General features: G+C 35.5%; 2 protein-coding genes across 2 annotated transcripts; both read left to right on the top strand.

The window, feature by feature from the left end:
• The first annotated feature begins 2,889 nt into the window (after positions 1-2,889).
• Positions 2,890-3,976, top strand: LOC113763013. The gene has a single exon (XM_027306690.1). It carries the CDS (start codon positions 2,959-2,961, stop codon positions 3,715-3,717), a length of 759 nt encoding a protein of 252 aa, XP_027162491.1. The 5' UTR covers positions 2,890-2,958; the 3' UTR covers positions 3,718-3,976.
• Positions 3,977-9,405: 5,429 nt separating this feature from the next.
• LOC113757676 (cellulose synthase A catalytic subunit 8 [UDP-forming]) lies at positions 9,406-25,359 on the top strand. Its single transcript, XM_027300823.1, has 24 exons — positions 9,406-9,526; positions 9,679-9,778; positions 10,916-10,977; positions 11,264-11,320; positions 12,303-12,362; positions 13,716-13,772; positions 14,117-14,159; positions 15,471-15,548; positions 15,783-16,113; positions 16,199-16,352; positions 16,448-16,532; positions 18,716-18,898; positions 19,394-19,473; positions 19,631-19,685; positions 19,782-19,929; positions 20,520-20,786; positions 21,224-21,569; positions 21,720-21,857; positions 22,187-22,312; positions 22,401-22,613; positions 22,942-23,194; positions 23,347-23,546; positions 23,912-24,265; positions 24,361-25,359. Exons 1-24 carry the CDS (start codon positions 9,431-9,433, stop codon positions 24,946-24,948), a joined length of 4,074 nt encoding a protein of 1,357 aa, XP_027156624.1. The 5' UTR covers positions 9,406-9,430; the 3' UTR covers positions 24,949-25,359.
• Positions 25,360-26,175: the final 816 nt, after the last annotated feature.

The following is a 26,175-nucleotide window of genomic DNA, read 5'->3' as shown; positions in this document are numbered from 1 at the left end:
GTCAAATTAAAAAAGGTTGAGAATCTAACCGAGCTGCAGAACTTCATTGATCTTGCATAAATGAAGTATTGCTTCGTTGATTGACATCCCTTGACAATATTCTCTGCTGCGTGTGTATAATGGGTGCATCCTGCTGTCTCTACCACTCATAGCTTTTTCTGATATTCTTCTTGGAACATTAAGCCATAATGTGGACCTAATAAGACCCCTGTGGCCTGTTGCCCATATTTATTACTGTTCCGTCGTGAAAAGATCCAATCTTATCTTTAGTGGTGTTAGAAAAATCAATCCGATCCCATCAAGAAAATAGGACATAGGTATTCATCTTGTTCTTATCTACGGTTACCTGTAACCAAAATTCAGACATCAACTCTTGGAATTAAGCTTGTCAATTGAAAGTAAGCCTCCTCATGGGCCAACTTTGATCGGATTTTTGTACCAAAGATTTAGGATGAATCAATTAATGTTATTATGATTGTAGCTATCAATGATGAGTCAGGTTGATCTTTTCCTCTCCATATTTCACTTTCCATTGAACCCTGAAAATGCAGGTTGACCAATGAATGTGAATGAATTGCTTGAATATTATCCAAAACTTGTACAGTTATATTACCTTGAGCATTTCTTTTTATCATATGACTTTGTCTTTGTGCTTAATGCTATATTGTTAATAAATGCACATAGGGATATCAATATCATCATATGAAAAATATAGCTCAACAGCTTTAGAGCACAACCAGTGCACATGCTATGTTTAACTTTGAATAGTGGATATCTCAAATGATTTCTCAAGAGAAATAGGATCACTTTGTGATGTCTTCAAGAGGAAAGGTACCTCTAAACTTATGCATACTTTATTCAATGGGCATTATGCTAATGAGGCTTACTTTACCTAACTTACTGTGCAAAGGACTTGCAAACATGCAATTCTGTCGGTCGTTCTTTCATGATCTACTGTATATTGCTGAAACATTCCGATCCCACTGCAGCAATAATTAGTTTCATTTGTTTTAGATATTAAGAAGAAAATTCCATGCTATCCTCTCTTCTAAGCTATAATGGCACCATTTTTTAAGCATCCATGATATAGTAACTTCCATGTTTGAACAGCTCATCTGATCATGGTATGCCATAAACTTGGAAGATCGTCTACCAAGAAGTAGTAATTCTTTTGTGCCTTGTAGATGTATCTTGTACATATGATTCTAGCTATCAATGATGAGTCAGGTTGATCTTCTTTTTTTCTCCCAATTCAAATCTAATAATGCTTGTTGACCAATAAATGCTAATTGCTTGAATATTGTCCAAAATTTGAATAGTTATATTACCTTTAATCAGAATTTGTGCCTTAGTGCTTAAGTGCCATGTTGTTAATAATTGCGGTTAGAGATACCAATTATGATACATCAGCTTAGAGCAAATACGGGCACATGCTATGCTTGACTTGGAATAGTAGATATCCCAAATGATTTCTTAAAAGAAATATGATCATCATTTGTTGTTTTCAAGAAGTAGTGAACCTTTAAACATATGCATACTTTATTATATTGCACTATACAAACGTGCAAAGAAGGACTTGCAAACATGCAATTGTATTGATCGCATTGATCTTTCTTTCTTGATCTATTGTACATTACTGAAAACAATCCATTCTCGCTGAAGCAATTACATTTGTTTTAGACATTAATGTGGAAATTTCATGTTATGGCAACTAAGTTTCTCTTCTAATCTGTAATGGCAACACTTTTTAAACATCTATGATGTAGCAACTTCCTTGTCTAGATACCACATCTTATCTTGGAAGATCTCGTTACTAACAGTAATGCTTCATTTTGTGCCATATTAGATGCAACATTTAGGCTATAATGTGAACTACTTATGAAGAAATCTCTGTAGTATACTTACTGAACATGCCCTGAATGGAGAAATGAAACATTTTCTCTGTCTTCCTTTCTAATTAAACAACTATTGAGTTACTGAAGAAACTTCTTTATCCATTTAGTGGTGTTACAAAGTTGTACAGATATAAGTTTAGGGGCTGTTAAGAAATAAGTGGGTAGTTTGCTCTTAATCTTACTTAGCTACACTCATCTTTATTGACACTAACGCTTGTTTTTGTAACTAAATCTCTTCATTGACCAAATGTTATGATTTTGGATGGATCTTTGTCCAAAAACATTTGGACAAAGAAATAAAATAAAAACTGTGGATCCTTGCCAACAATATTCAAGGATGACCAATTACATCATCTCATTCTCAAGGACATCACTGAAGGATAGCGAGTGATCATCTTTCACCTTTTTCTCTTCAAAGTAAGTGAGTGACATATTTCCTCAAGAAGAAACTGTGGATTCATTTACTAATTACGGTATCAAGAAGAGATCCAACAAGTTGTAACACTTGAGATGCCCTGAATCTGGTTTTTTTTTAATGCAAGTGGGAACTTGCAATTAGAGTAAATCAAGCCATTTATAGCATGATTGCCACTTTATAAAGTTTAGATGGCAAAATTAATCATTGCTATTAAGAAGTAACAAAATAGCATCATTGCATTAGCTTTGATCAATCATGCAACTTTCACAGCTTGTGGTTTGACGCTTGATCTTATCCTAACCATGCTCAGAAAAGCATCAAGCGCACGGACCTAGTAGGATCCAGTGACATCAACTATTTATTCGTGTAACACGCAAGTAATTCCTTGACCTTGAAACCCACCATATGGCACTAGTACTTTTGTAGTGTTGTAGATTTATAAAAAAAAAAAAAAAAAAAAGAATGAACCAACCAAATCCCCGGTGCAAAACGTGTAAAACTAGCAAGTTTGAAGCAGTTTGGTAATTTTACTCAATTTGAAGGGCAATTTCCTCAACCCAAGTCAATATACGGTAGTATAACTCTCAGAAGCCTAAACTTGTTGCACAAATTATTCAGCTCATCATATTTCTTGAGCAGCCTTTTATGGAGGGAGAGGAGGTTATAGCCCTGTTCGATTTTTGCTGGTTTAATCAAGAAATCTTCAAGAAAAGTTCAAGTTCACCAACTTCATCAAGCCTTAAGAAAAGCCCTGATCACCAAATTGGAGAAGATTCACCAAAAGCTGAGTTTTCGAGCCAATTATTATCAATCCATCCAAGGTCAAATAGTGACTACATGATGAGCTCCAAAACAAGCACGAACTCTGGTTTATTCTCTCCAGATTCAGTTCTTTATGTTCTTTCTGCATCTCAGCTGGAAATAGTTCTATCAGGAACAGAAGGGGAAGCTGAATTTCCAGGAACGCCAGAATCAAGAAAAGTTAAAACCGATGATAACGAGAAGAAGAAGAAGAAGAGGAAGAAAAGAAGGAAGAGCAACGACAAACTAAAGAAAGGTTTGAGCAAGAGCTTATCAGAGCTTGAGTTTGAAGAGCTCAAGGGGTTTATGGACCTTGGTTTTGTGTTTTCCGAAGAAGACAAAAACGATTCAAGTCTGGTCGAGATTATTCCTGGCTTGCAAAGGTTAGGCAGAGAAAAAGATGTTGGAGAACAAAGAAGAAATTCTGCTCCCGATGAATCTTCAGTTACAAGGCCTTACCTTTCTGAAGCCTGGGAAGTTTTGGATAGGAGAAATAGAGAGAACCCTTTGATGAATTGGAAAGTTCCTGCTGTGAGCAATGAAACTGGCATGAAAAACAGTCTCAAATGGTGGGCACATGTTGTTGCTTCAACTGTTAGATGATAAGGCCTTTACTCTCTGGTTTATCACTTCGTCATCTTTTTCATTTCTTTTCTTTTTTTTTTGTGCTTTTTGTTTTGGCCTTTTTAGCAACTCTTGTGGCCTCATCAAAAGAACCCAAAAAAGCAACCAAAATGAATAAATAAAGAGGCTTGTAGACGTTGTATAATAGCATCTGTAGTCCATTTTTTTGTATTACAACTTCAACAACTTGTATATAGTTGCATTTTGTATACAATAAACCAAAAAAACATATGTAGAAGATCTTTTTCCGATGGCTAGAAATTGTATCTTCTTTGGCCAATTTATGATGTTATGGTACTAGGCATTGGATTGTTCTTGACTCAAGAAGAGACAAGTTAGCGAGATGAAACCAAAAATTTTCACAAATTGATGATCTTGGTTCCATAATCACTTTAGTTTAATTAACTCCTTCACTTTGTATTTCCAGGCTTGATACCGAATTTTGTAAAATGAACACTGCCTTACCATGAAAAGGAGCCACAAGGGCCAACCAAACAAGAAGAAACTTCTAAGAAATGAAGAAATTCCCTTTTTTTTAGCATATTACAAGAATATTTAGACGTACAACTATTAGCAAATAGCAATGAAACATCTGAAAGAAGAATGGTCAACTTAGATGGAAGTTTAATAGAAATTTCGACATTAACTATTGTTTGTCTTGCCTTGCAACAGGGGTAGAAAAATATCTTGCTTCTTAAATTGTACAGGTGAAGAAATTGACTATTTAATCTATACATTAATTTGAGAACCAGGTGTGAACGCATTCTATTGCAGATTCATGGAAGCAAACAAGATTCACATGTTGTAAATGGTACTAGTATATTGAAAAGGAAATGCACATCTCTCTCTCTTTCGCTTTCTGAGCATTTCACTACTTCCGTTTAGTACTGTCCAAATGTGCATCAACCAGGGGTGAATGAAAGAAGAGGGCAATCTGAAAATGAAGTCTGAACCAATGTAACAGGGCTCCTCAAATGGTAGGATAAAAGTGCAAAATGTAAAGCTTTCTAGTTTTATCAAAGAAGTATATGATGCTTTTGCACTTTTGCATATCTTCAGCCGAGCCAACTGAACAAGATGCTCTATTTTCAAATCGGATAAATTGCGCTAAACCCCCCTCAACTGCTATCCAAGTTGTAATTTGTATTACGAGATAATTTTACAAACCACTCTTGAGATTTACCTTAATATCACTTAACACCCTTGTGATTTCAAAAATTCCTCTTACCTCCCCTTGATTGAAATGTTTTGTAACATTATCACCCTTTGTGCATTAAAAAATTCGTACAAGAGGAAGGATAATATTTTACTTCCATTTGTACCCTTTTGTTGCCCTTTATATAAATATTTGTGGAGCAATTAAGACCAAAATAAACCTGATAGGCAAAAGACAAATTGGGAGAGATATAAGTGCAATAAAAAGAAGTGGCAGTAGATAAGTAGAATTGTTGCTGCTACTTTGACTCTGGGATTATAAAGGTGGCAAGACAACAGTGAAAAGAAATACAAGTTTAGCAACAAAATGAGCAACTTAAAGAGAAAATTAGTAGAAAATATTGTAGCAAATCATAACAAAACCTAACATTGGAAAGTAGTCTTATAATTCATCATCATCATCTAACACAAAAAATTGATATTATGGTTCCAATAGGAAGGCGACAATCAGGATTTTAGAGAGCAAAAAGAATCTAAATAAGTTATATTTGCTACTAGTATCCGTTGATGTGCTTCTGATATATTAAGTAATACTTGTGTCAGAAGTTCTCTGCCTTTTATTAATACAAAAAAAAGGGCACCATTATAAATAGAAGTTTTGTTAATTGTTATTGTAATTTTTTTTCTTTCAAATTCTTTTTTTTTGGGTGCCAATTTTAGTTAATCAATTAGGGGTTTTGAGTATGATAATATTGTTAATTTACCACCCATGATGGAGACATCTTGTCTAGTAAATCTGACAGGAATATAAGAGAGATTTTTTAAACCATTAGGGTGCTAAGTAATATTGAGGCAAATCTCAAGGAGGTTTGTGAAATTATCCCTCATGTTATTGCCACTTAATCCCCTGTAATGATATGTTTGGACAAAACTATCCTACTATTTAATTATTTTTGTTCCTTTTTTGTACTATTCTATTGCAACTTTTTTCTTTTCTCTATCCTTTTCTCTTTTCCTTTTTTCCCTTCTGTCATGCCACTTGTCAATTTTTTTTACTCTATTATTTGAATATTTACATTGAATCATTTAATTTTTTTAACTCATCCTTTTATTTTATTGCAATGTATTTATTTGTTTTGTTTCACTATTAAGAATTCATCATAAACTCTATACTGCAACAAAATTAAATGTACCTTACATCAAAAGCATATTAGAGTCATAATTACTCAGATATTTATAGCAAAAGCAATAGATTAATATATCATTTAAGATATAAAGGATTAACAAGTTATTAGTACTAAAACATAAAAAGAAGGTAGTTGATATGTTTATTTGTTAGGCATTAGAATAACCAACTGATTAATTGAAAGCTTTATATATATGTGTGTGTGTTTAATTAATTCAATTCTTATATCAAATACATTTAGAGAAATGTTGTTATGATATAAAGTTTCTTATGATTTTATTAAAAGTGGAAATTAACAATAACAAGCTACCACCATTTAAAAGACTGAATTAAACAAAATTAATAGTCTTATTCCATGCATATAATATATGTAGAAAAGAAGATAGAGAAGGAAAAGGAAGAAAGATATAATAGGTAAAACAGAAAAATGAAAATAATCAAGATGATGTGGTTAGTTTTGTCCAAACATATCATGAAAGGTGTTAGGCGCCTGTAGAAAAGTTTAACACATGTTCTCAGACAAAAACGGAGACAGTTATTTAACCATAATTAACATGTTCTAATGATATAACATATGTTGGTTCCAAACATTTGCTCAGACAATCTAAAATTGAACTCCTACAAAACCATGGAAACTAAACAACTCAAACAAAATCAAGAAAGGGGTTACTCGAATTTTCTAGACCAAAGAATTGCAAAAATTTTGGGAAAATACGGTAAACAGGGAGGGGGCAGAAAACCGAAAATATTTATAAATCCCACCTCTTGGGATAACTTTGATGGACACCCTCACTTGGCTAAATTAGGAAAACAGGAACAAATTGAATGAACGCCCTCACTTGACTGAATTAAGAAATTACTAACAAATTGAATGACCAAAAAAATGCCGGAAAATTACCACTTCAGGGATGAAAAAGGGCCAGAAATCATCCCTACAAGGAGACGACTAGAATGATGTTTTTTTTTTTTTTTTTTTGTCAAATTTAAAATGGTGGTTTTTTTTTTTTTTAAATGGTGGTTAAGGTGAGGGATTGTTTGACAAATTCGAGAATGTAGGAGAGGCGGTGTGATGATGAACCCGAACCTGAGGCGACACGGTCGTACGTTGAAGTTATCAAAATGCCACGAAGGTTGCTCAAAATTACAGCAGTCACCACCATTGACATTATGAAGTTGCCACTAATACTGCTCAAAATTACAGCAATTGCCACCCAAAAATCGGACCAATTAGAAGCCGAATAACATTCTCAATCAATTTGGCAATTCAGCAATCCAATTCCACTCATTCACGTCTTTATTATAGTAGTAAAGTAAGTATATATGAGTTAGGACTGGATATCTAGAATTTAAGATTGAAGAAAAATTAAGGATGTGTCAATGTGCTGAATTTACGTCCTCAACCTTAATATGACATTAAACCCTTTAGTTTTCATTGGTCTAAGTACAGCCTCGCATGGCTAAAATTATAGTTCTATGCATAAAATAAACTTCCTTTTTTTTGGGGGTTATTTGTCTCATAGAAACAAATAATCACGACCAATCTTGAGTTAAAATTGTTGAATTTGTTTCTCCATCCCACTGAACGATGCAAATTGTAAACTATCAAGAAATTCATTTTATACAAGTTTCTTATCATTTCAAAAACTATGTTGAATTGCCTAATAAATTTATATAGACCCACGCTTTTCGCTTCATTAGCTCAAAACCTTTATACTTTACAAGTTATAATTGTTTCTATGCCTTCTTATTTTTCTTTAAGAATTGTCATTTCCTTTCAACATGACCCATAGATAAAATGAATGGAAATTAGTTTGGCTTCTCACATCTTGATCTGATCTACTAGGTACATGAAGTGTAGCACTCAAACTGAGGTAGTTTTTATCCACAATTTAGCTTCAAAATGATACCGCTAGTAATTAATTTCGTGATTTTACACATATAGCCACAATATTTTGTCGTGTTTCTTTGAGTTATTTTAGGTGAAAATGTTATTGAAAATGCCTCTTGTTTTGCATTTCTTCCTAAAGCTAGTAGAGCCTAAATGACATGAATCCTTTTTACTCTTTTTTTTTATTCCAAAAATGTCCAACAACGATAGTAAGTGAAGGTCGAATCTGGCACCTTACTGTAAAGACAGACGATCAGTCCCAACCGAACTACTCATTGGGGTCGAACCCTTTTTATTCTTGGTAGGCTCCTTTATCACCAAGACAAAGTTAAGGAAAGGCAAAATTATAACTGCTATGGAAACAAGAATCCCATGTCTATTTTTGAAGGATGTTAACATCAGTGTGCATGTAGTATTTTCTTTTCAAATTTTAAGGCTGATTAATTTTTAAAAAAATGTATAAGGATGGCTTTGCTATGTGCACAGTACTCTTTTTTCTTTTTTGATGTGCATAGAACTCTTATTGTCATCTTTGTGTATTTCTGGTCAAACTAATATATGCAGCTTATTGTTTTAAAAATATTATTAAACATTACTAAATATCCCATCATCAACTTGGAAACATGAAACTTTAAAAGATATATGTGTTAGTTTTATTCAAAAAAGTGCTTAATTGCATAGAGTGCAATAATTGTGATTATATATATTTATGTAGTAAGTTAAGTGTAATTTACGTGTACAAACTACAAAGGTTGGGGCATCTGTTGAAAAAATACTGTACAGGGTTTGTTTGGATAGTGCTTTTATCTTAAATAATATTTCGCTTGCATCATAAACACATTTCCCAACCCACCTTTTTATATTCCCAATCACCTTTTTATCTCACATACATCACATCACAAAAAGTGCTACAGTAATTATTCCAAATAATACACTGTCCAAACTATCAATATGTATATAATATGTATGTTAAAATCTTGGAAATTAGCAAAGTTGACCACACGACTTTTAAGGTGACAAAAAATGAGCTGGAGGAGTACAAGACATACAAATATTCAACTAGATAAAAGTTTAGGGATTAATGTGCTACAATTAAAAGAACAAATAAAAAATCAACAATGTGCAATTTAGGAATTTAATTGATGAACCCAAGAAAGGAAAAATAAATCAATGATGAGCAAAGTATAGCAATTTTGTAGATGGATTAAAACGGAAAAAAAAAAAAAAAAAGAAGACCCATAACAGCATAGGTGTTATCTTCACTAAAATATAGTGGTCCACTGGTCTTATTTGTAATTGAAATAGATATCATTGGTTTTAATAATATTTCCCCAAAATGCATGGGTCATAATTCTTTTAAATTTCAAATTAGGACCACAATATTGTTGTAAATACTAAATACCCCTAAACCCCGTGCACAGCCAGTTTTCCGAGACACAGGAAAACACTTGAGAGAGAAGCTGATGGAGCCTTCGAGACGGCTAAAAGGCCATAAAGCCACCGCCACCTGCTGTATTGCTTCCCGGGACCGCCCCGGCCTCGTTGCCACCGCCGGCGAGGTACCTTCTTATCCTCAGAGGAAAGGGTCACTAAAGTTGTGGACTTTCTTGTTTACTAACTGTTATACACAATTCTGCTGACTTTGATTATTAACACGATATTGATTTATTGCATAGTTTTAACTAATTTCATTTTTATGGAAAAATTGTAGGATGGTTGTGTGTGCTGGTTTGATATGAGGTGCAAAGATGTTTTATTTGTGATGGATGTAGGCAACCATAACCCCATTTCATCTCTCTGTTTCAAGCCAGGTTAGTTTTTCTTTCTTCTTGTTTCTTTTTTGGTTGCATTTTAGTTATTTTTCTTGCCAGTGGTAATCATAATTGGATTGTTGAAGAATAGTTAAACGGGTAAGGAACGGTGTATTTTGGATAAATGTATAGTTATTTTTTTTTGGGAGCTAATGTTAGCACTTCGTTTAGTTGACACGTGAAATTTTGATTTTTTTTCCCCTTTCTAAGGGACTTGTATGCTTCTTGTGGATAAAGTTGTCGGCTTGCTTCTAAATTTGCCACTCTTCATACAGGAATTTAGTTTTTCTTTCTTTTTAACCTTTTCCTATTTCTTTGGGCGTTGTATCAATGAGGCTTTGGTATCTGTTTAGAGCTGTCGATCATTCTTTCCATTTGGGTGTAGGGGCATGACAATGAGTTTTTCACTTCTTGTTTAATTTCTGGATTTGCACAATGAGTTTTTCACTTCTTGTTTAATTTCTGGATTTGCATATTGAATTGATTTTTAGCCTGAAGATTCTGAATTGTGGATATTATAGTGTTTGATATTCACATTTATATGTGCCAACAGAAATCCCGATTGCTGAGGAGCTAATAGACTGGCAGTATCTAGTTGTCTATTTATTACATCTGATTACTAGCTAGGCCCAACTAGTGTCGTGAAATGAGAATAGTAGATTGCCTTCTGGGACTTCTGCATAAAACTGAGAGAATGCATATCAATTTATTAGCAATAACATGTTTAACTAATAGATTATGTGTTTAATGAGATCCTTCAGAGAAAAGCAAAACCAATTTGAAATAGAGTAAGAGCTCTAACTCGATATGGTTGTCTGTAGAAAAATAGCTTTCAGCTTTCCATTTTGGTAGGTATGTAGTGAATGTTAGACAGACCAACACCAGATATCGTAGTTTGGATATTCATTCTCCTCAAATTTATCAAACTTTCAGTTTAAATATTGACACCATGTACAATGTTACAAATTTCAAGAGTCTTCTGTTAGGCTTTTGAATCCTACAATGGAAGCTCTTGTGAGGGCACTAACTTTTAGTTGCAGAACCTACACACTGATGTGATAGGGAATGTTGGAAGAGAGAGAGATAAAGAAATGGATATGATGTTGACAAACTGAAAGTGAGTATCTCTACATGCAGGGAGTGAAGACCTGGTTTATGTTTCCATTGGAAGTGAAGTCAAGTGTTTTGATGTTCATATGGTAAAGTCAATCGTTCTAGATTAGTATAAGACATTCTTCTGTATCGGATGAAAATATCTGTTGTTTGAGTATGATAGCATTGTGCATCATTTCTTTTTGGTGGTTCAATTGCCAGCCTACTCCAAGTGTTTTCTTTTGTTCCACATTGACTAATTACCTGATAAAACAAATATGCTGAAGCTTTTGCTTATCTTTGCTTCAGAATGATGAACTTTTTTATCTTGTTTCTTCTGATTCATTTACCTATATCAGCGGACTGACACATTATACTTTCTATTTGTTGAAGGCTGGTTCATGGAAGCCATTGGAGAGTTACTCTTATAACAAGGATGAGATAAATCAGGTGCATGTTTCTTTGCTTATGGTTCTTGTTTTTCATATAGGTTGATGCTGCTCCTTTTTTTATCTGTTCTTAAAAGCAACATGGCTAGAGAAAGATTTTCTTCTTCAATGCATTCTCTGTATTGTCTTATATTTCCATTGTATGATTCGATGTTAAGAGCTCCAGCATGTATTCAGCTTCTGTTTATATGGCATATACTTGTTAATGTACTGTCCTGGATTGACGAAAAATAGGCCTCTTAATTAGTAGGACTACTGCTTGGTTTTGCATTTGGGATTTTGGGCTTGTTCTTGTTGGTATTTTGGTACGTTAGTTCAGCTGTAAGAACCTGAGCAAATTCCTCAAATCTAGTTCTAGTTTAGCATTGTTTCACTCCATTAATGCCTGGATTCTCATCTCAACAAATAACCTCATCATTTTCCCTGTGACATCTGTTGCAAGTTGTTGTGTCTTTCTGAAGATTTGCTATTCTTCTGCATATTTCCTGCATTTGACGGCACCTGTGGATAATGGTTATTGATTGGGCATAGAACTGTTCTGTTGCTTGAGGGTTATGGCGGTGAGATAAGACTGAAACATATCTGCAGAAGTCCCATGTGCATTTGCAAGTTTTGACCTTTGATATAATGAGAGTTGGCCTTATTTACTCGTTTCAGAAAAATTCAGGATTCATTAGCATGTTTGAGAAGACATGCAAAGAATTCTGATTGCTGCATTTGTTTGCTACACAACTTGTTATTGTACAGTACATTTGGTCTTCTTAAAATGTGAAAGCCTAGTTCAGTATTATAGTTGATAGGAGATAGGTCCCTCTCTATGTGACCAACATTGTCCAGTTCTGGTTTTCATCCATTGATTTCAATTTTTCATTATTTTCCGTTCCTTATTTCATACTTGAGGGGGGGGTTCTTTCACCAGTTCATCTTATTGTCATTGTAAAATCAAAATCTCTTTGCTCATATCGTTCCTTCTGGATTTTTAGATTGCCTGCAACTCAAAGTCATCTTTCCTAGCTGCAGCGGATGATTGTGGTGATGTGAAGGTACTGGCTGGTGGTTAAGCTAGTTTCTATCCTGAATGTTTTGTGGAATGTGTGTAAATCTGGATTTCTTATATGTGCTATGCTGTATGATTAATAATTTTTGTTTGTAATGGACTTCTGATGGTTGCAAGATTTCAATGACTGGACATAGAATGTGCTGGGATTCTGTAACTCTTAAATTGGTAGCAGGAATGAAAGACATTAGATACAAATGTAAAATTTACCTTTTAGATTCCAAAGTTTTGCCTTTCTGTGACTATTTTTTGCTTGTATGCATGTATTTGTGCATCTGAGTATGTGTACATCTTTCAATCATCTTGGGAATCTGATTTAGGATTCTAAAATGACATTTTAAGAAAATGAATCACATACAAACTGGACAAGAGGTACTTAATAGAAATTTTTTTTGTGCATGTGCCTACGTAAAGTAAATACAGGATTTTGCTAACCTCATTTCATCCCTCAAAGACCAGAGGTAGGGGAATACTTGCTTTCATTTGATGGTTCATCAAGTCACTTGCCCTGGCTCAAGCCTAGGAGAAGTAATTAAACATCTGTCAGTATGCCTTCACATAAAGGACTATTTGTGGACTATATAGTGATTCCATAATTGATTAGTAATGAAGATGAGGTAGAAAAAGAGGCAGTGAGTAATGGTCAAGCACAATGTCTACATAAAATCCTAGCAAATGCCACCTTGCTTTTTGCTCAGTGAGGAGAAAAACTGAACTAGAAGAAGAGAAAAGCTGATAGAGAGGAATTTAGTTATTTTTATAACTTCTCCTCTATGCAGAAATACGAGAGTAAGTGAGAAATGCAGAGCAAAAGAGCTGGAGCAAAGGGAAAGCCATAAGAAAGAGTTAATTTTGAAGCATCAAGTATATTAATACTGTTTATCATGGAAAACAACTTAATAAAAACTGAGTGCCAAACAATTGTTTGTGTGGTTTAGATGGTGTAGGTAGAAAGAGTTCAGAAAGTTTCACTCCGTTTGCCTCTCTCATTTATCATCTTTTTTAATTTTTATTTTTGTACTTATATTTTTACATGCTTCTGTCCCAAGGACAACTAATAAATGCTATGGAGTGCATCTTTGCCCATTGTGTAATCTTGGTGATTTTGGTCTATGCTTTTCTTGATTTCCTTGTTTTATATTAATAGTTTGAACATCTCATTCTCCCCATCCTCCCAGACCACAGACTCTTTCCTTAACACATAGATGCAGATATGGCGAAAACTTTTAAGTTTCTGTAGTTGATCATCTTTAGAAAACTTTGACTGCAGCAAATCCTTTCTTTATTATGAACCTCTGTTGCTTTCACAATTGATTCTTATATTCTGTCCCTATTACAGATAATTGACATCAGGCAGCATTGCCTTTATAAAACTTTAAGAGCTGGCCACTCAAGCGTATCCTTCTAAATAAAGACACTGGTCAGTTTGTCTAAGAAGAATGTGTTTTCCACATTTCAGTAATCTTATTTATTTCAAAATAACATGGAAACTTTTAATATATATATGTATATATATATATGTATATGTATGTACGTGTGTGTGTATGTATGTATGTGTGTGTGTATTTATGTATGTAACTTTTAGTTGTTGTTCTGGATGTAATTTCTGTTGCGAGGGATTGCAACCTGACTTTCATGCTTAATCTCTAATGGCATCTAAGCACTCCCTTTACCAATTGCCGATTTAGTGGTTGTTTTAAGAAAGTGTACACACACTATTTCCTTCCTTATTACCTTCAGATTTGTAGCAGTGTTCAGTTCCTTTCTTGGAGACCCTGGGAAGGTAATTTTAATAATTTTCTTTTGTTGTGCTCATGACTTGCGCTCTCAAGTCCAATAGATGATTTCCCTTACTTGGCTACATGCCTGGATATGAGGCTCACCTTCTCATTAAATACCTGATAAACTGCTATATGACTCAACTGCTTTTGTCTTCAAGTATTATTGTCTTTTTATATATGCTACAACTATATGAACACATGCTTGTGCTAATAGCATTTGTACATATATGATATACTGGCCAATTTTGAAAGTTTCTCTTTGTCAAATCTTTACTATCAGATGCTCACTAGAAGAGTAGTTTGGCCTTCGATATATTGGTATTGAACAAAAAGTAACACTATATGCTGATTTTTTTTTTTTTGTATTTAACTGTTGTAATGTGATTTCTCACCAATAAAATCAGAAAGCTAGCAAGTGATACAGAGGGTGGATGTTGCATGATCTATGAAATATAAAATAATGAAATGTTACATATGTCATGTGCAGGTTGCATGAAAGAAGGTTTCCTGGTATAAGGAGATAAGAATTGTCTACACAAATTTCTGTAGATGTTTGCTGTGTCCTTGTGGTTCCTAGGATGAGAATGCGTCTATTAGGAACTTTTTGCAGAATAGCATATAAGTGGACTCTAGGTGTGGTACACTGCCTGAGAGGAAGATATGCCCAAACAGTTACTTGACTTTAAGGGTTTTTCAGTGTTCTTATAGCTAGAAAGTGAGTATTTTTATAAGTTTTCAAGTGCCTAACATTATCACGTTGAATGTTAGGTTATAGCTAATATTTTCTTAGTTTTTTTCCTTCGACTTAAGCTTATTGCATTAGCTCCATACTTCTCTCACTCCTCTCATTTGCAAATTGTGTAACAGAATCAACTGAAGACTTGAGATTGGACTTTTTGAGTCATCTTGTGTGGTCATTACTGATTTTGGTGCAAGACTTAGTTTTTGCATCCACAAGCATACAGCTGTGACATTATGTGCAACTTGCTTTTTTAGAATTAATAACACTTAAAGTCTATTTCCCTTTGTATTGTCTTAGAGTTTGATATTATTGTTGCTTCACGCAAATGCATCATCTTGCAAAATGTGTCTGGGGTATTTGGGAGATTGATGTACATTCTTCTCCTGACGTGCTAGCTCTTTCCAAAATAGTTACTGCTCCAGATTTCCTGACTTTGGGTGTCATGAAAATTTATCATTTCCAAGTTGTACGATGTGATGTTTCTTCAACAGTTTTTACTATCTTTCAGTAATTGCATAACTAGCCTGAAACCATAATTACCATCCACTGTCTTGTGGTTTTGCTTTTGTAGTAATTACTGGTGGTCTTGATTCAAAGCTTGTGTTGTGGGACTTCTCAAAGGGGCGCCCTCAGAAAGTGATAGACTTTGGTATCTACACCTTCTCATACTCTTATCATTTAACTGTTTTACACTTTTGTCAATATACGAAAATACTTTTCTGAGTTGAATGACAAATTTTACAAGTGGAGATCACTTCTGTTGAAGCTTTTACTCTCTTATCCAGTTCTAAAGTCATTTTAATTCAGAACTATTTTAATTTGAAAAATTATCCGGTACCAGCTTTTTATGCTGAATTAAGAATTTTTTTCTATTTGGCTGTAGGAACACCTGACATCGCTGATGGAGGTAATGTTGGACAATGCTTGAATCCTGCTTTTGTCCATTGCCTGGCAGTTCCTGATATTGATATGGTAGATAAGTTGGGCAAGATCTGTGTTGTGGCTAGAGGTGATGGTGTTGTAGATGTGATAAATATTGAATCGGAACTTGCTGCAGCGAAGTCCAAAAATTCATCTAAACCTAAGAAAGGTACAAAGTCAGTGTCAGGAAGCAGTGCTTCTCCTGCTCCTGCTAATCCTCCAAATCTTGAAAATGAAAGGAGGTTGCATTTGGATCACTCTTTGGGAGGGCATACTGCTGCTGTTTCCTGTGTGTAAGTTTTTCATATCAATCTAAAAAAGTTCTGCAGCAAATATAGTTCCACGAAAACATCACTGACTTAATGTTAGCTGTATTAGGACGTTTTCAATGTTTGGGGAGAAAGGTAAATTTGTAATTTCAGGGGGCAATGATAAATCAGTAAAGTTATGGGATTGGTCCAAATCTTTTGATGTTCGTCCAGGCAGCGGCAGTAGTGATCTTCTATGTAGTAATTTCAGCTTGAGCAGAAAAGTGAGTCCTTACTCATTTCTCGCCCCGTGTTTCAATTCAGTCCTTATTCCTCCTCGGATATTCTCTTCTCCTAACAGAGGGGGTATTTTTCTCAGGTTAACTGGCTCTGTACTACGCCGATGGATTCAGAGAACCTAGTTGTTTGTGACACATCCAGAGTGGTCAAGGTTTATTCTGTTACATAAATTACGAGAACACCTCTGACCTTTTTCTGGGTCCTCAAAGTAAGAAGAGTCTCCTTCTTCCACTGATGCTTGTACAAGGCAATGGATCTGCTTTTATCCATTTGCATTTGGCGCTTCTTCCGCCTTCAGATTGGCTCTGCACGGCTGTAACCTTCTATGTTGGGACCTATACTTGAGGATGTGGCATTTTGTAGAGTGCAAAAGTGTTTCTTTATTTTATGCTTATATGAATTCGTAGTAGTTCTTTTCTTTTTTTTCCTTATCCTCTGGTTTTCTTGCTTAATTTCGAGTTAAAGAGTAATCTTGGAACTTTCCTGTTTCTTTTTATTTTTTTGGCTCTGCACGGCTATAACCTTCTGTATTGGTGATGAGTTCAGGGTAATCTTGCATTTATGCTTGTATTTTTTTTCGGTAGAGGCTAGAGAGAAGGTGGAAAATCCCAAAGCGTCCAATAAAAATGGGAAAATGGAAAATCATATGGCCCTATTGATTCAATTGAGAAAATTGATATGTTAGTATAGAGGCAAATTCAACAAATTTTAACTCTTCCCTCGCCCAAGCTAGCCCATAAAAATAATAAATCTAAAAAAGGCCATTTGTAGGTTATGTACTATGAGTTTCATAAACAACGATAGATTCGGAAAGTTATGATGTAATGCAAGCACTAATATAATAGATGTAAGACATCAAGGGAATAACATATAAAAAAAAAAAAAAAGACTCAAAAAGTTTTTGAGTTGTCCTTTTTTTTTTTTTTACGGTCTGGAGAGGTATCTCGGAATCACCCGGACTAATCCCCCAAACTGGGCAGAGCTCGCCCCAAAGATGCCCAACAACGGTAGCAAGTGGGTGTCGAACATGGGACCTTACTGTGAAGACAGACGACCGGAACCAGCCGAGCTACCTATTGGGGCTTTTCAGTTGTCATATAATCAAATAACATTCATCCAATTTCAAATTCATCCCATATGAACCATCAATGGTGTGATGCAATTATTTTTGCAATGGTAAAAAATGCCTTTCACTCATCAAAAGTTGTCATACAATAAATTCATTCTCTATTCAAATACATTCATCTGAACCATCCATTGTACCGTGCAATTGCTCTTACAATTGTGAGAGTTCTCTTTCGCGCGAGGATGCTTGTTAAACTACAAGTACAATCACCTAGGAAAAAAGGCTTTATAACATCTTCATGTTACAAATTTACAGTTAATACATTGAGCTTCATGGAGTATGTATGAAGCTTTATACTACCAATAAGGCTAGGATGAGATTCTCTCCCCCCCCCTCCCCCTCGTATTGAATTCGTGAAAGGGAAACCCTTGTAAATGTTGTAGATTAGATTGAACGTCCCATAAGAGTACTAATACCATGAATTCAAGAATGGCTAATTACACTAAACTTGGGATCGAGGCTACATAGTGAATTAGTTTCATTTTATATCCTTTTACTATATTCGAAATCTCAATTTGATTTCTAAACTTTAAAATAGGACACTTTCGTCCCTATATCATAAAATTTGCCATACTTTAATTCCTAAAATACAGTACTTGTCCATTTAGTCCTTAAAGTATAAAATTTACCCCAATTTAGTCCCTAAAGGATATCCGCTTAAGCATAAAAACTATCTCACTTCCTTCATGATTTTGCTAAAGTGAGACAAATTTTACAGTTTAAGGATTAAAGTGTACCGTTTTAAAGTTTAGGGACCAAAATGCAATTTTGGGTATAGTTGAAGGGTGCAAAATGAAATTAACCCCTTTCTAAAAGTCTGTCAGCTTCATTGATTGTGGCCGTATTTCTAAAGGCTGTCCAGTTGGTTGGAGATGTGCCAAGCCCAACAGCAAATAGCCTTACTTCAAACTCCCGCAATTTTTCAAATTCCTCTGATCAACCAAAGAAAAAGACTTTGCTTCCCATCTTTCTCTCCTGATCAAAACACATGTATCTGACACCAACACCACAACCTACATGCCAGCCACCCAATCAAACGCCCCCACCTTCCTTCACCACCACTAAATTGCTTAATCCACCAGAACCCTTCAGTGTAGAAAGCAACAGTTGTTAGTAGTTCCCTTCAGTATTGTGTCTTTTCATTCATATAAAGAAGAAGAAGAAGAAGTGGAAGGACTACTGAGGGGGCTTAGGGGTTCGGGACAATTGGAAACAGTTAAGCGAAGATGATGGAGTCTGGGGTGCCAATATGCAACACTTGTGGTGAGCAACTTGGACTGAATTCAGATGGTGAAGTGTTTGTGGCTTGCCATGAATGCCACTATCCAGTTTGCAAATCTTGTTTTGAGTATGAAATCAAGGAAGGAAGAGCTTCGTGTTTGCGCTGCGGCACTCCCTATGATGGTATCCATGCTGTGAACTTCTTTAATTACTCTGCATTTTCATTTGAAAATAAAGCCTTTGGGACTTGGAAGTTGGAACGTATCCGGAAATGAACTTTTTCCAGGAAGGTTTTTTAAGCTGTTAGACTGAGTACATGTTCTGAAACCTTGCATGCTGCAAAATTGTAGAGCTTTGGAGAAAAATTACCATAGACTGTCCCTTTTCTTATAGCAACGTCCGACAATTTTGCCTGCAGCTTTCTTATTCTCATGTGTATGAAAGAATCGGAGGTTTTGCCTGCAGTTTTTTAAGCTTTTTAGACATTTTGTTTAAGGAACATTAATGGTAATCTTTATGAAGGTGCTCATACTCAAAGAATATGCCAATCTAGTTCAAAGCTCAAATGATCCGATAATTAAACTAAGTTTTTCTTCCTTAGATATGTTCTTACTAGAAAAGTGGATATGATTTACTTACTAATTTTAAATTAAACTTCTTTGCATGTGGATGGTACAGATAGCTCACTGATGGCAGATGAAAATACTGAAGAGTCTGGAAAGCATACTACTATGGCTTCTCGTCTCAGTAATGATCAGGTCTGGACATCTGTACTCTGTCAAAATTATGAATCTGAATAATTAATGATAGCTTTTGATGAAACATTGTGGTTAAATTTGGAATATTTTTTGACACGACAACAACACAAAAAACGATAACCCCAATGCTGAGTTTGTGGCTGATCTGTGGCTGCAGCAGGATGTTAGACTTCACGCAAGAAATATTAGTAGTGTTTCCACGGTTGACAGTGGTGAGTAAGCTGAAGTTTCAAAACTTAATTTACATGTCTATTCTCTTGTAGCTTGCTGGAAACTGACTTGCGTGCTGTTTCTATTGCCAATTGAAGAATACCATGATGAATCTGGCAATCCAATCTGGAAAAATAGGGTAGAAAGCTGGAAGGAAAAGAAGAGCAAGAAGAAAAAAGCCACAAGCAAGCCCGTAAAAGAAGTTCAAATTCCCGTAGAGCAGCAGATGGAAGAAAAAGAACAACAGTAAGTATTTAAAAACTTAAACCCGTGATTGATTTCCCAAAAGGTAAAACCAAACAAAAAAAGATGCGTGGAAGGATGTACAGTGCTGTTATGATGTCTAAACTTTTCATTGGAGGGTATATTATTTATTATCAACTAAAGACATTCTTCTTATCGGAGAGAGCCAACAATTCCTGGAAGTTCTATCAACAACAAAAATAGAACATTCAAGCTTACAAAAATAGACATCAGACTACACACAGGTCCAGGCAACATTTGGGATGGTTTACTTTGAAAGGCAACACTGCATATAACAGTAGAATGCTACTGATATGGTAGCAAACTTTTGAATGTGATTGTACAATAGCTTTCTCAATCTCCGAGTATTCCACAGTATATCTCGAGTATCACAGAAGTAGAAAAAGGGAAGGCTTTTAGGGTATTGCCACCAAAGAGATATCTGATTTTTGGCCTCATTTCATTGGTAGAATATGGTATCATCCCATTATTTGTGCCTTCCACAAATCCCTGATAATTCCTACATTTAAGCCACCCATATAATTGCTTGGTTTGTAATACGTATCTGTAACCAAAATGTGATACTTGTGCAGATTGGCAGACGCTTCACAGCCACTTTCTCAAGTTGTTCCAATACCTAAAACTCAACTGACCTCGTACAGAATTGTAATTATAATGCGGCTGGTCATTCTGGGCCTTTTCTTCCAATATAGACTGACGCATTCAGTGGATAGTGCGTACGGTCTTTGGCTTACTTCAGTTATTTGTGAGATCTGGTTTGCTTTTTCTTGGGTGTTGGATCAGTTCCCTAAATGGTCCCCAATAAACAGGGAAACATTCATTGACAGGCTATCTATGAGGTATAGATTTAGACATGAATCCATGCAACACATATTGTTAAACTAGAATCTCCTGATCCTCTTTCCTATACAGACTTAATTTTTGTTTGCCAATCTACTTTTAATTGACAGGAACAGATGATTACTATCATATGTGTCATAATCAGTAATTCTTGTGCTTTTAATTTCAAGTAGCATCTAAAAGCTCACAGTCAGTGTTTTAAAAAAATAACTAACCAGTAAAGCTGTTTATTTCTCTAACACTTATCACTGAATCATATTTTATCACTTGTTCTCATGTTCCATCTAAACTAATAGAAAGAGAACACCTATCAGAACAGTGGAACAACCTGAATATGCTGCAAAAATGAAGTTTCTTTGATGGTGGATTAATCTGCATAAATGCACTTTTTAATCTTGAGTTGGCATGGAAGATGATTGTCTTCATACAATGACAGGTATGAGAGAGAGGGAGAACCACCTCAGCTTGCTGGAGTGGATTTCTTTGTTAGTACTGTTGATCCTCTGAAAGAACCTCCCCTGATAACTGCCAATACTGTTCTTTCAATCCTTGCTGTGGACTATCCAGTGGATAAAGTCTCCTGTTATGTTTCTGATGATGGTGCTGCAATGCTAACATTCGAATCCCTTGTTGAAACTTCTGACTTTGCAAGGAAGTGGGTTCCATTTTGCAATAAGTTTCAAATTGAACCACGAGCACCAGAATTTTACTTCTCGCAGAAGTTTGATTACTTGAAGGATAAAGTGCAGCCTTCTTTTGTCAAGGAACGGAGAGCAATGAAAGTAAGCATATGCAGCAAGTTCCTTTTAAAGTCTAGAATGCAATTTCATCCATGTATTGTAGACTATATCTCTCACTGCTTGAGATATATTTTCTAGATACAGTCTAAGGATTGTCTTCTTTTTTCTTTTTCTGTTGTTTTTCAACTGCAGAGAGATTATGAAGAGTTCAAAGTAAGAATAAATGCTTTGGTAGCCAAAACTCAAAAAACTCCAGAGGAGGGCTGGACAATGCAGGATGGAACGCCTTGGCCAGGAAATAACACACGTGACCACCCTGGCATGATTCAGGTTGGTTATCTTAAATGATCATTTGTTTTGGTATAATGCTGATGGAAAAGTCCCTTTTGATTGACTACATTGATCAATTGCATGGTTGTTACTGTAAGCAGCTAAGGCACCTGATACGAGTTATTCATAGTTCAACCTACTGTATATTCTAATGTGTATAATTTGCCGGAACTTTTACTTCTTTAATATGTTGGAAGTCTCAATAATTATCAACTATTAGAAAATATTTAGTTGCATCAAATTTTGTGGTAAAGTTCTGTTCCAAAGGTCTGCAGCATCACAATCTGACCAGTCTGGTTACTCAACCAATTGTTCAATCTTATTTTCAGGTTTTCTTAGGAAATACTGGTGCCCAAGACATAGAAGGGAATGAACTTCCTCGACTGGTTTATGTTTCAAGAGAGAAGAGACCTGGTTATCAGCACCACAAGAAGGCTGGTGCTGAAAATGCTCTGGTACAAGTATTTTATCAAATAAGATTGGTGACTGTGTATATCTCAGTATATCTTGTTCAACTGACTCCATATCATTGATCGCTTACAGGTAAGGGTGTCTGCAGTTCTCACAAATGCGCCATACATTCTCAATCTTGATTGTGATCACTATGTCAACAATAGCAAGGCCATTCGAGAGGCAATGTGTTTCTTGATGGATCCACAAGTTGGCAGGGATGTGTGTTATGTCCAGTTCCCTCAGAGGTTTGATGGCATTGATAAGAGTGACAGATATGCTAACCGAAACACAGTTTTCTTTGATGTAAGATCCCTTTTGCTGTTAATCCAGTTCTGTTAAAGAACTAATGTAAAAAATATGCAGCCTGTCAAAAAGTACCTTTCCTTTATGAATGGAACACTTACTCCTTCTATTTACATACATTTCTGACCTTGTCTTCCTTAGTGTAAGGTAATTGAGATATATTGCCCTCATTATATTTCTTAAAATTGTCAAATCAAGATGCCTTGACATCATTGTTACTGCATCAGTGAGTTTACCATTGGATCATATTATGGCTAGTTTTAGTTAAAAGTACTCCAATTGGGATTACTATTAATGTTTTAATACCTTGCGGTAAATTGGATAACAGGTTAACATGAAAGGGTTGGATGGCATTCAAGGACCTGTATATGTGGGTACTGGTTGTGTTTTCAACAGGCAAGCACTTTATGGTTATGGACCATCATCTTTGACTAGTTTACCTAAGGCTTCTTCATCTTCAAGCTGTTGCTGTTGTTGCCCTCGTAAGAAGCAAGCAAAAGAGAAAGATCCTTCAGAGCTTTATCGTGATGCAAAGAGGGAAGATCTAAATGCTGCCATCTTTAACCTTAGGGAAATTGAAAGTAAGTTTTTCTTTGACCCTAAGAGAGAAAATTTAACTCTCATTGAAAAACTATTCCAGTCAATCAATAGTGGAATCTATGAGAATGCAGATTCAAGTAGTAGTCTTAGAATAATAGCAGATATTGAGATGCAACTGTGATGACTTATTCAGGTTATGACGAGTATGAGAGGTCATTACTCATCTCCCAAGTGAGTTTTGAGAAAACTTTCGGCATGTCTTCTGTTTTTATCGAGTCAACCCTAATGGAAAATGGAGGAGTAGCTGAGTCTGCACATCCATCCATACTGATCAAAGAAGCAATTCAGGTTATCAGTTGCAGTTATGAAGAGAAGACTGCATGGGGTAAAGAGGTTAGAAAGCTGTTTCCTGTCTTCGATTGCTTCTTGTATTGCATTTTCAGTCCATGGGCGAATTGATTTAGAGAACCTAGACATTTTCTGTATCTGTTATCTTTTCTTCTTATTATTTTATTTTATTTTTTGGTGTCAATCATTGTCCCTATTGGATGACAAATTAGAACTGTACTCATTGACAATCTTCATCATAAGATATGATTTTCGCGTTTTTCATCACGCTCTTTAAACGCCTTACTGTGAGCTTTGCTCTCCCTGAAGCCAGAGTTCTTGTTCATACAGTTACACTTCCAACTTTTGTTCAATCATCCATTAGAAATGCTTATGCTTTTTGGAGCTCTCACTCTCTCTTCTTCTCTTAGATTGGCTGGATTTATGGTTCAGTGACTGAGGATATCTTGACTGGTTTCAAGATGCACTGCCGTGGATGGCGATCAATATACTGCATGCCCTTAAGGCCTGCATTCAAGGGATCAGCCCCAATTAACTTGTCTGATCGATTGCATCAGGTCCTGCGATGGGCCTTAGGATCTGTGGAGATTTTCTTGAGTCGACATTGTCCTCTGTGGTATGGATTTGGAGGAGGCCGTCTTAAATGGCTTCAAAGGCTTGCGTACATTAACACCATTGTCTATCCCTTCACATCTCTTCCTCTGGTAGCATATTGTATATTGCCTGCCATATGCCTCCTAACAGGGAAATTCATCATACCAACGGTAATTTGTGTGTTGTTACATCAAAATGCACAAAATCATAATATAACAAAACGTAGAGCTAACTCTGAACCATTTTCCAATATCTTGGATTTCAGTTGTCAAATCTTGCAAGTGTTCTGTTTCTTGGCCTCTTCCTTTCCATCATTGCAACTAGTGTACTTGAACTGAGATGGAGTGGTGTAAGCATCGAAGCATTGTGGCGTAACGAGCAGTTTTGGGTTATTGGAGGAGTATCTGCCCATCTCTTTGCTGTCTTCCAGGGATTCCTCAAAATGCTTGCAGGTATCGACACAAACTTCACAGTTACAGCCAAAGCAGCAGATGATACAGAGTTTGGAGAGCTCTACATTATCAAGTGGACAACAGTATTGATCCCTCCAACCACCATTCTCATAATCAACCTGGTTGGTGTTGTTGCTGGATTTTCTGATGCTCTCAACAGTGGATATGAATCATGGGGACCTTTATTTGGTAAAATCTTCTTTGCATTTTGGGTGATTCTTCATCTCTATCCTTTCCTCAAGGGCATGATGGGCCGCCAAAACCGAACTCCAACCATCGTGGTATTGTGGTCTGTGCTATTAGCCTCTGTCTTCTCTCTTATCTGGGTAAAGATTGATCCATTCGTCAGCAAACAGGATCCTTCTAACCTTTCTCAGGGCTGCATTTCCATTGACTGTTAAGCTTGACATGCTTCTTGCAATGCAAGTTAAAAGTATTTTAGCTGTCGCTTCAGTTTAAGTGGGAGCTTTGTGTTCATCAATCATATCACATGCGAACCTCAAATCTTCAGCAGCTTATATAGATTTTTGGCTTCAATTTTGAGCTCCAGAGAAGCAGGTGAAGGTAACAGGAAGACTCTACTTGTAAGAATTGTTTTGAGTGTACAAAATGTCTGTAGCACATGAAAATATCAAATGGTTTCAATGTATTGGGCTGAAAATGGAAAACAAGTTCTGCCTTCATTATGAAGTTAATGTTTGTTGAGGAACAGGGTTTTGAACATCATGTTGTTGCTAGGTGAGAACTAGTCTCTTCACTACGTAAAGGAGAAAGAAAGAAATTATTATGTATGTTGCTTGGCTTTTATACTTCTTACCATCATGGAAATTAGGTTTGCAATGCTTGATTCAACTCTTACGCTTAGTTTGGGAGCTTGCTTAGATTTGACGGGAAAAGAAAAAAAAAATGAGAGAAGATATCTTTGTTCTGATGTTTGGGAGTGGTTGAGCGATGGAAAAGAAAGGAAATAGGAAGATTTTGATGGATTTTTTTTTTTTTTTGATGGATTGTTCTAACAGCTACAATTGAAAAAAAAAAAAAATTCACCCAAATATGGAAGGAAAACGAGAGAAAGTTGAAACAAACTTTGCGAAATTTTTTAAGATGCTACTTTATCAATAAATATATCTAATATCGTTTCACCTCTTTCCTAACCTCCTAAACAACGTCAAAACTAAATCTCTTCTTTTCTTTTCTTTTTCTTTTTTCATAACTTAAGCTTTCTCCCCTTTTCTTTTCTATTCTAAACTCCCAAACTAGCTGTTAAAGGTCAAGCAACTGAAGTAGTATTTCAATGTCTATTCAAAGATTTTCAACTCAGGTACTTTAATGCTACTTAGTAGACCACCCACTCATCTTAGCAACAAGTATTGTGAGTTATTAAAAATTTTGATTTTATGTATGAATAACCAATTTGTATACAAGTTGTGTGATCTTTGAGTTACATCAGTTGACAAATATCAGAACTCGTAGCAATAATTTTTCCTTTCTTGTTTCTTTATATATATATATATATATATCTTGCTTTTTCTTTCCTGCCATGCATGAGACCAAAGTGAGATTTTAGCATGCCATTGATTTGACAACCAAAAGCATTAGAATGAGAGGTGGGAATATCGCAAGAATGC

This window comes from Coffea eugenioides, chromosome 2 (genome assembly GCF_003713205.1).
Source record: "Coffea eugenioides isolate CCC68of chromosome 2, Ceug_1.0, whole genome shotgun sequence".
NCBI lineage: Eukaryota > Viridiplantae > Streptophyta > Magnoliopsida > Gentianales > Rubiaceae > Coffea > Coffea eugenioides.
Note: the sequence above shows the minus strand (reverse complement) of the source record. Positions and strands in the feature narration are given on the sequence as shown.

Excerpts from the sequence above, each read along its gene's own strand:
- LOC113763013 (XM_027306690.1), top strand. The coding sequence starts at position 2,959 with ATGGAGGGAGAGGAGGTTATAGCCCTGTTCGATTTTTGCTGGTTTAAT.
- LOC113757676 (XM_027300823.1), top strand. The coding sequence starts at position 9,431 with ATGGAGCCTTCGAGACGGCTAAAAGGCCATAAAGCCACCGCCACCTGC. Across the intron at positions 11,321-12,302 it reads ACAAGGATGAGATAAATCAG|ATTGCCTGCAACTCAAAGTC; the intron begins GTGCATGTTTCT and ends CTGGATTTTTAG. Across the intron at positions 24,266-24,360 it reads GGAAATTCATCATACCAACG|TTGTCAAATCTTGCAAGTGT; the intron begins GTAATTTGTGTG and ends CTTGGATTTCAG.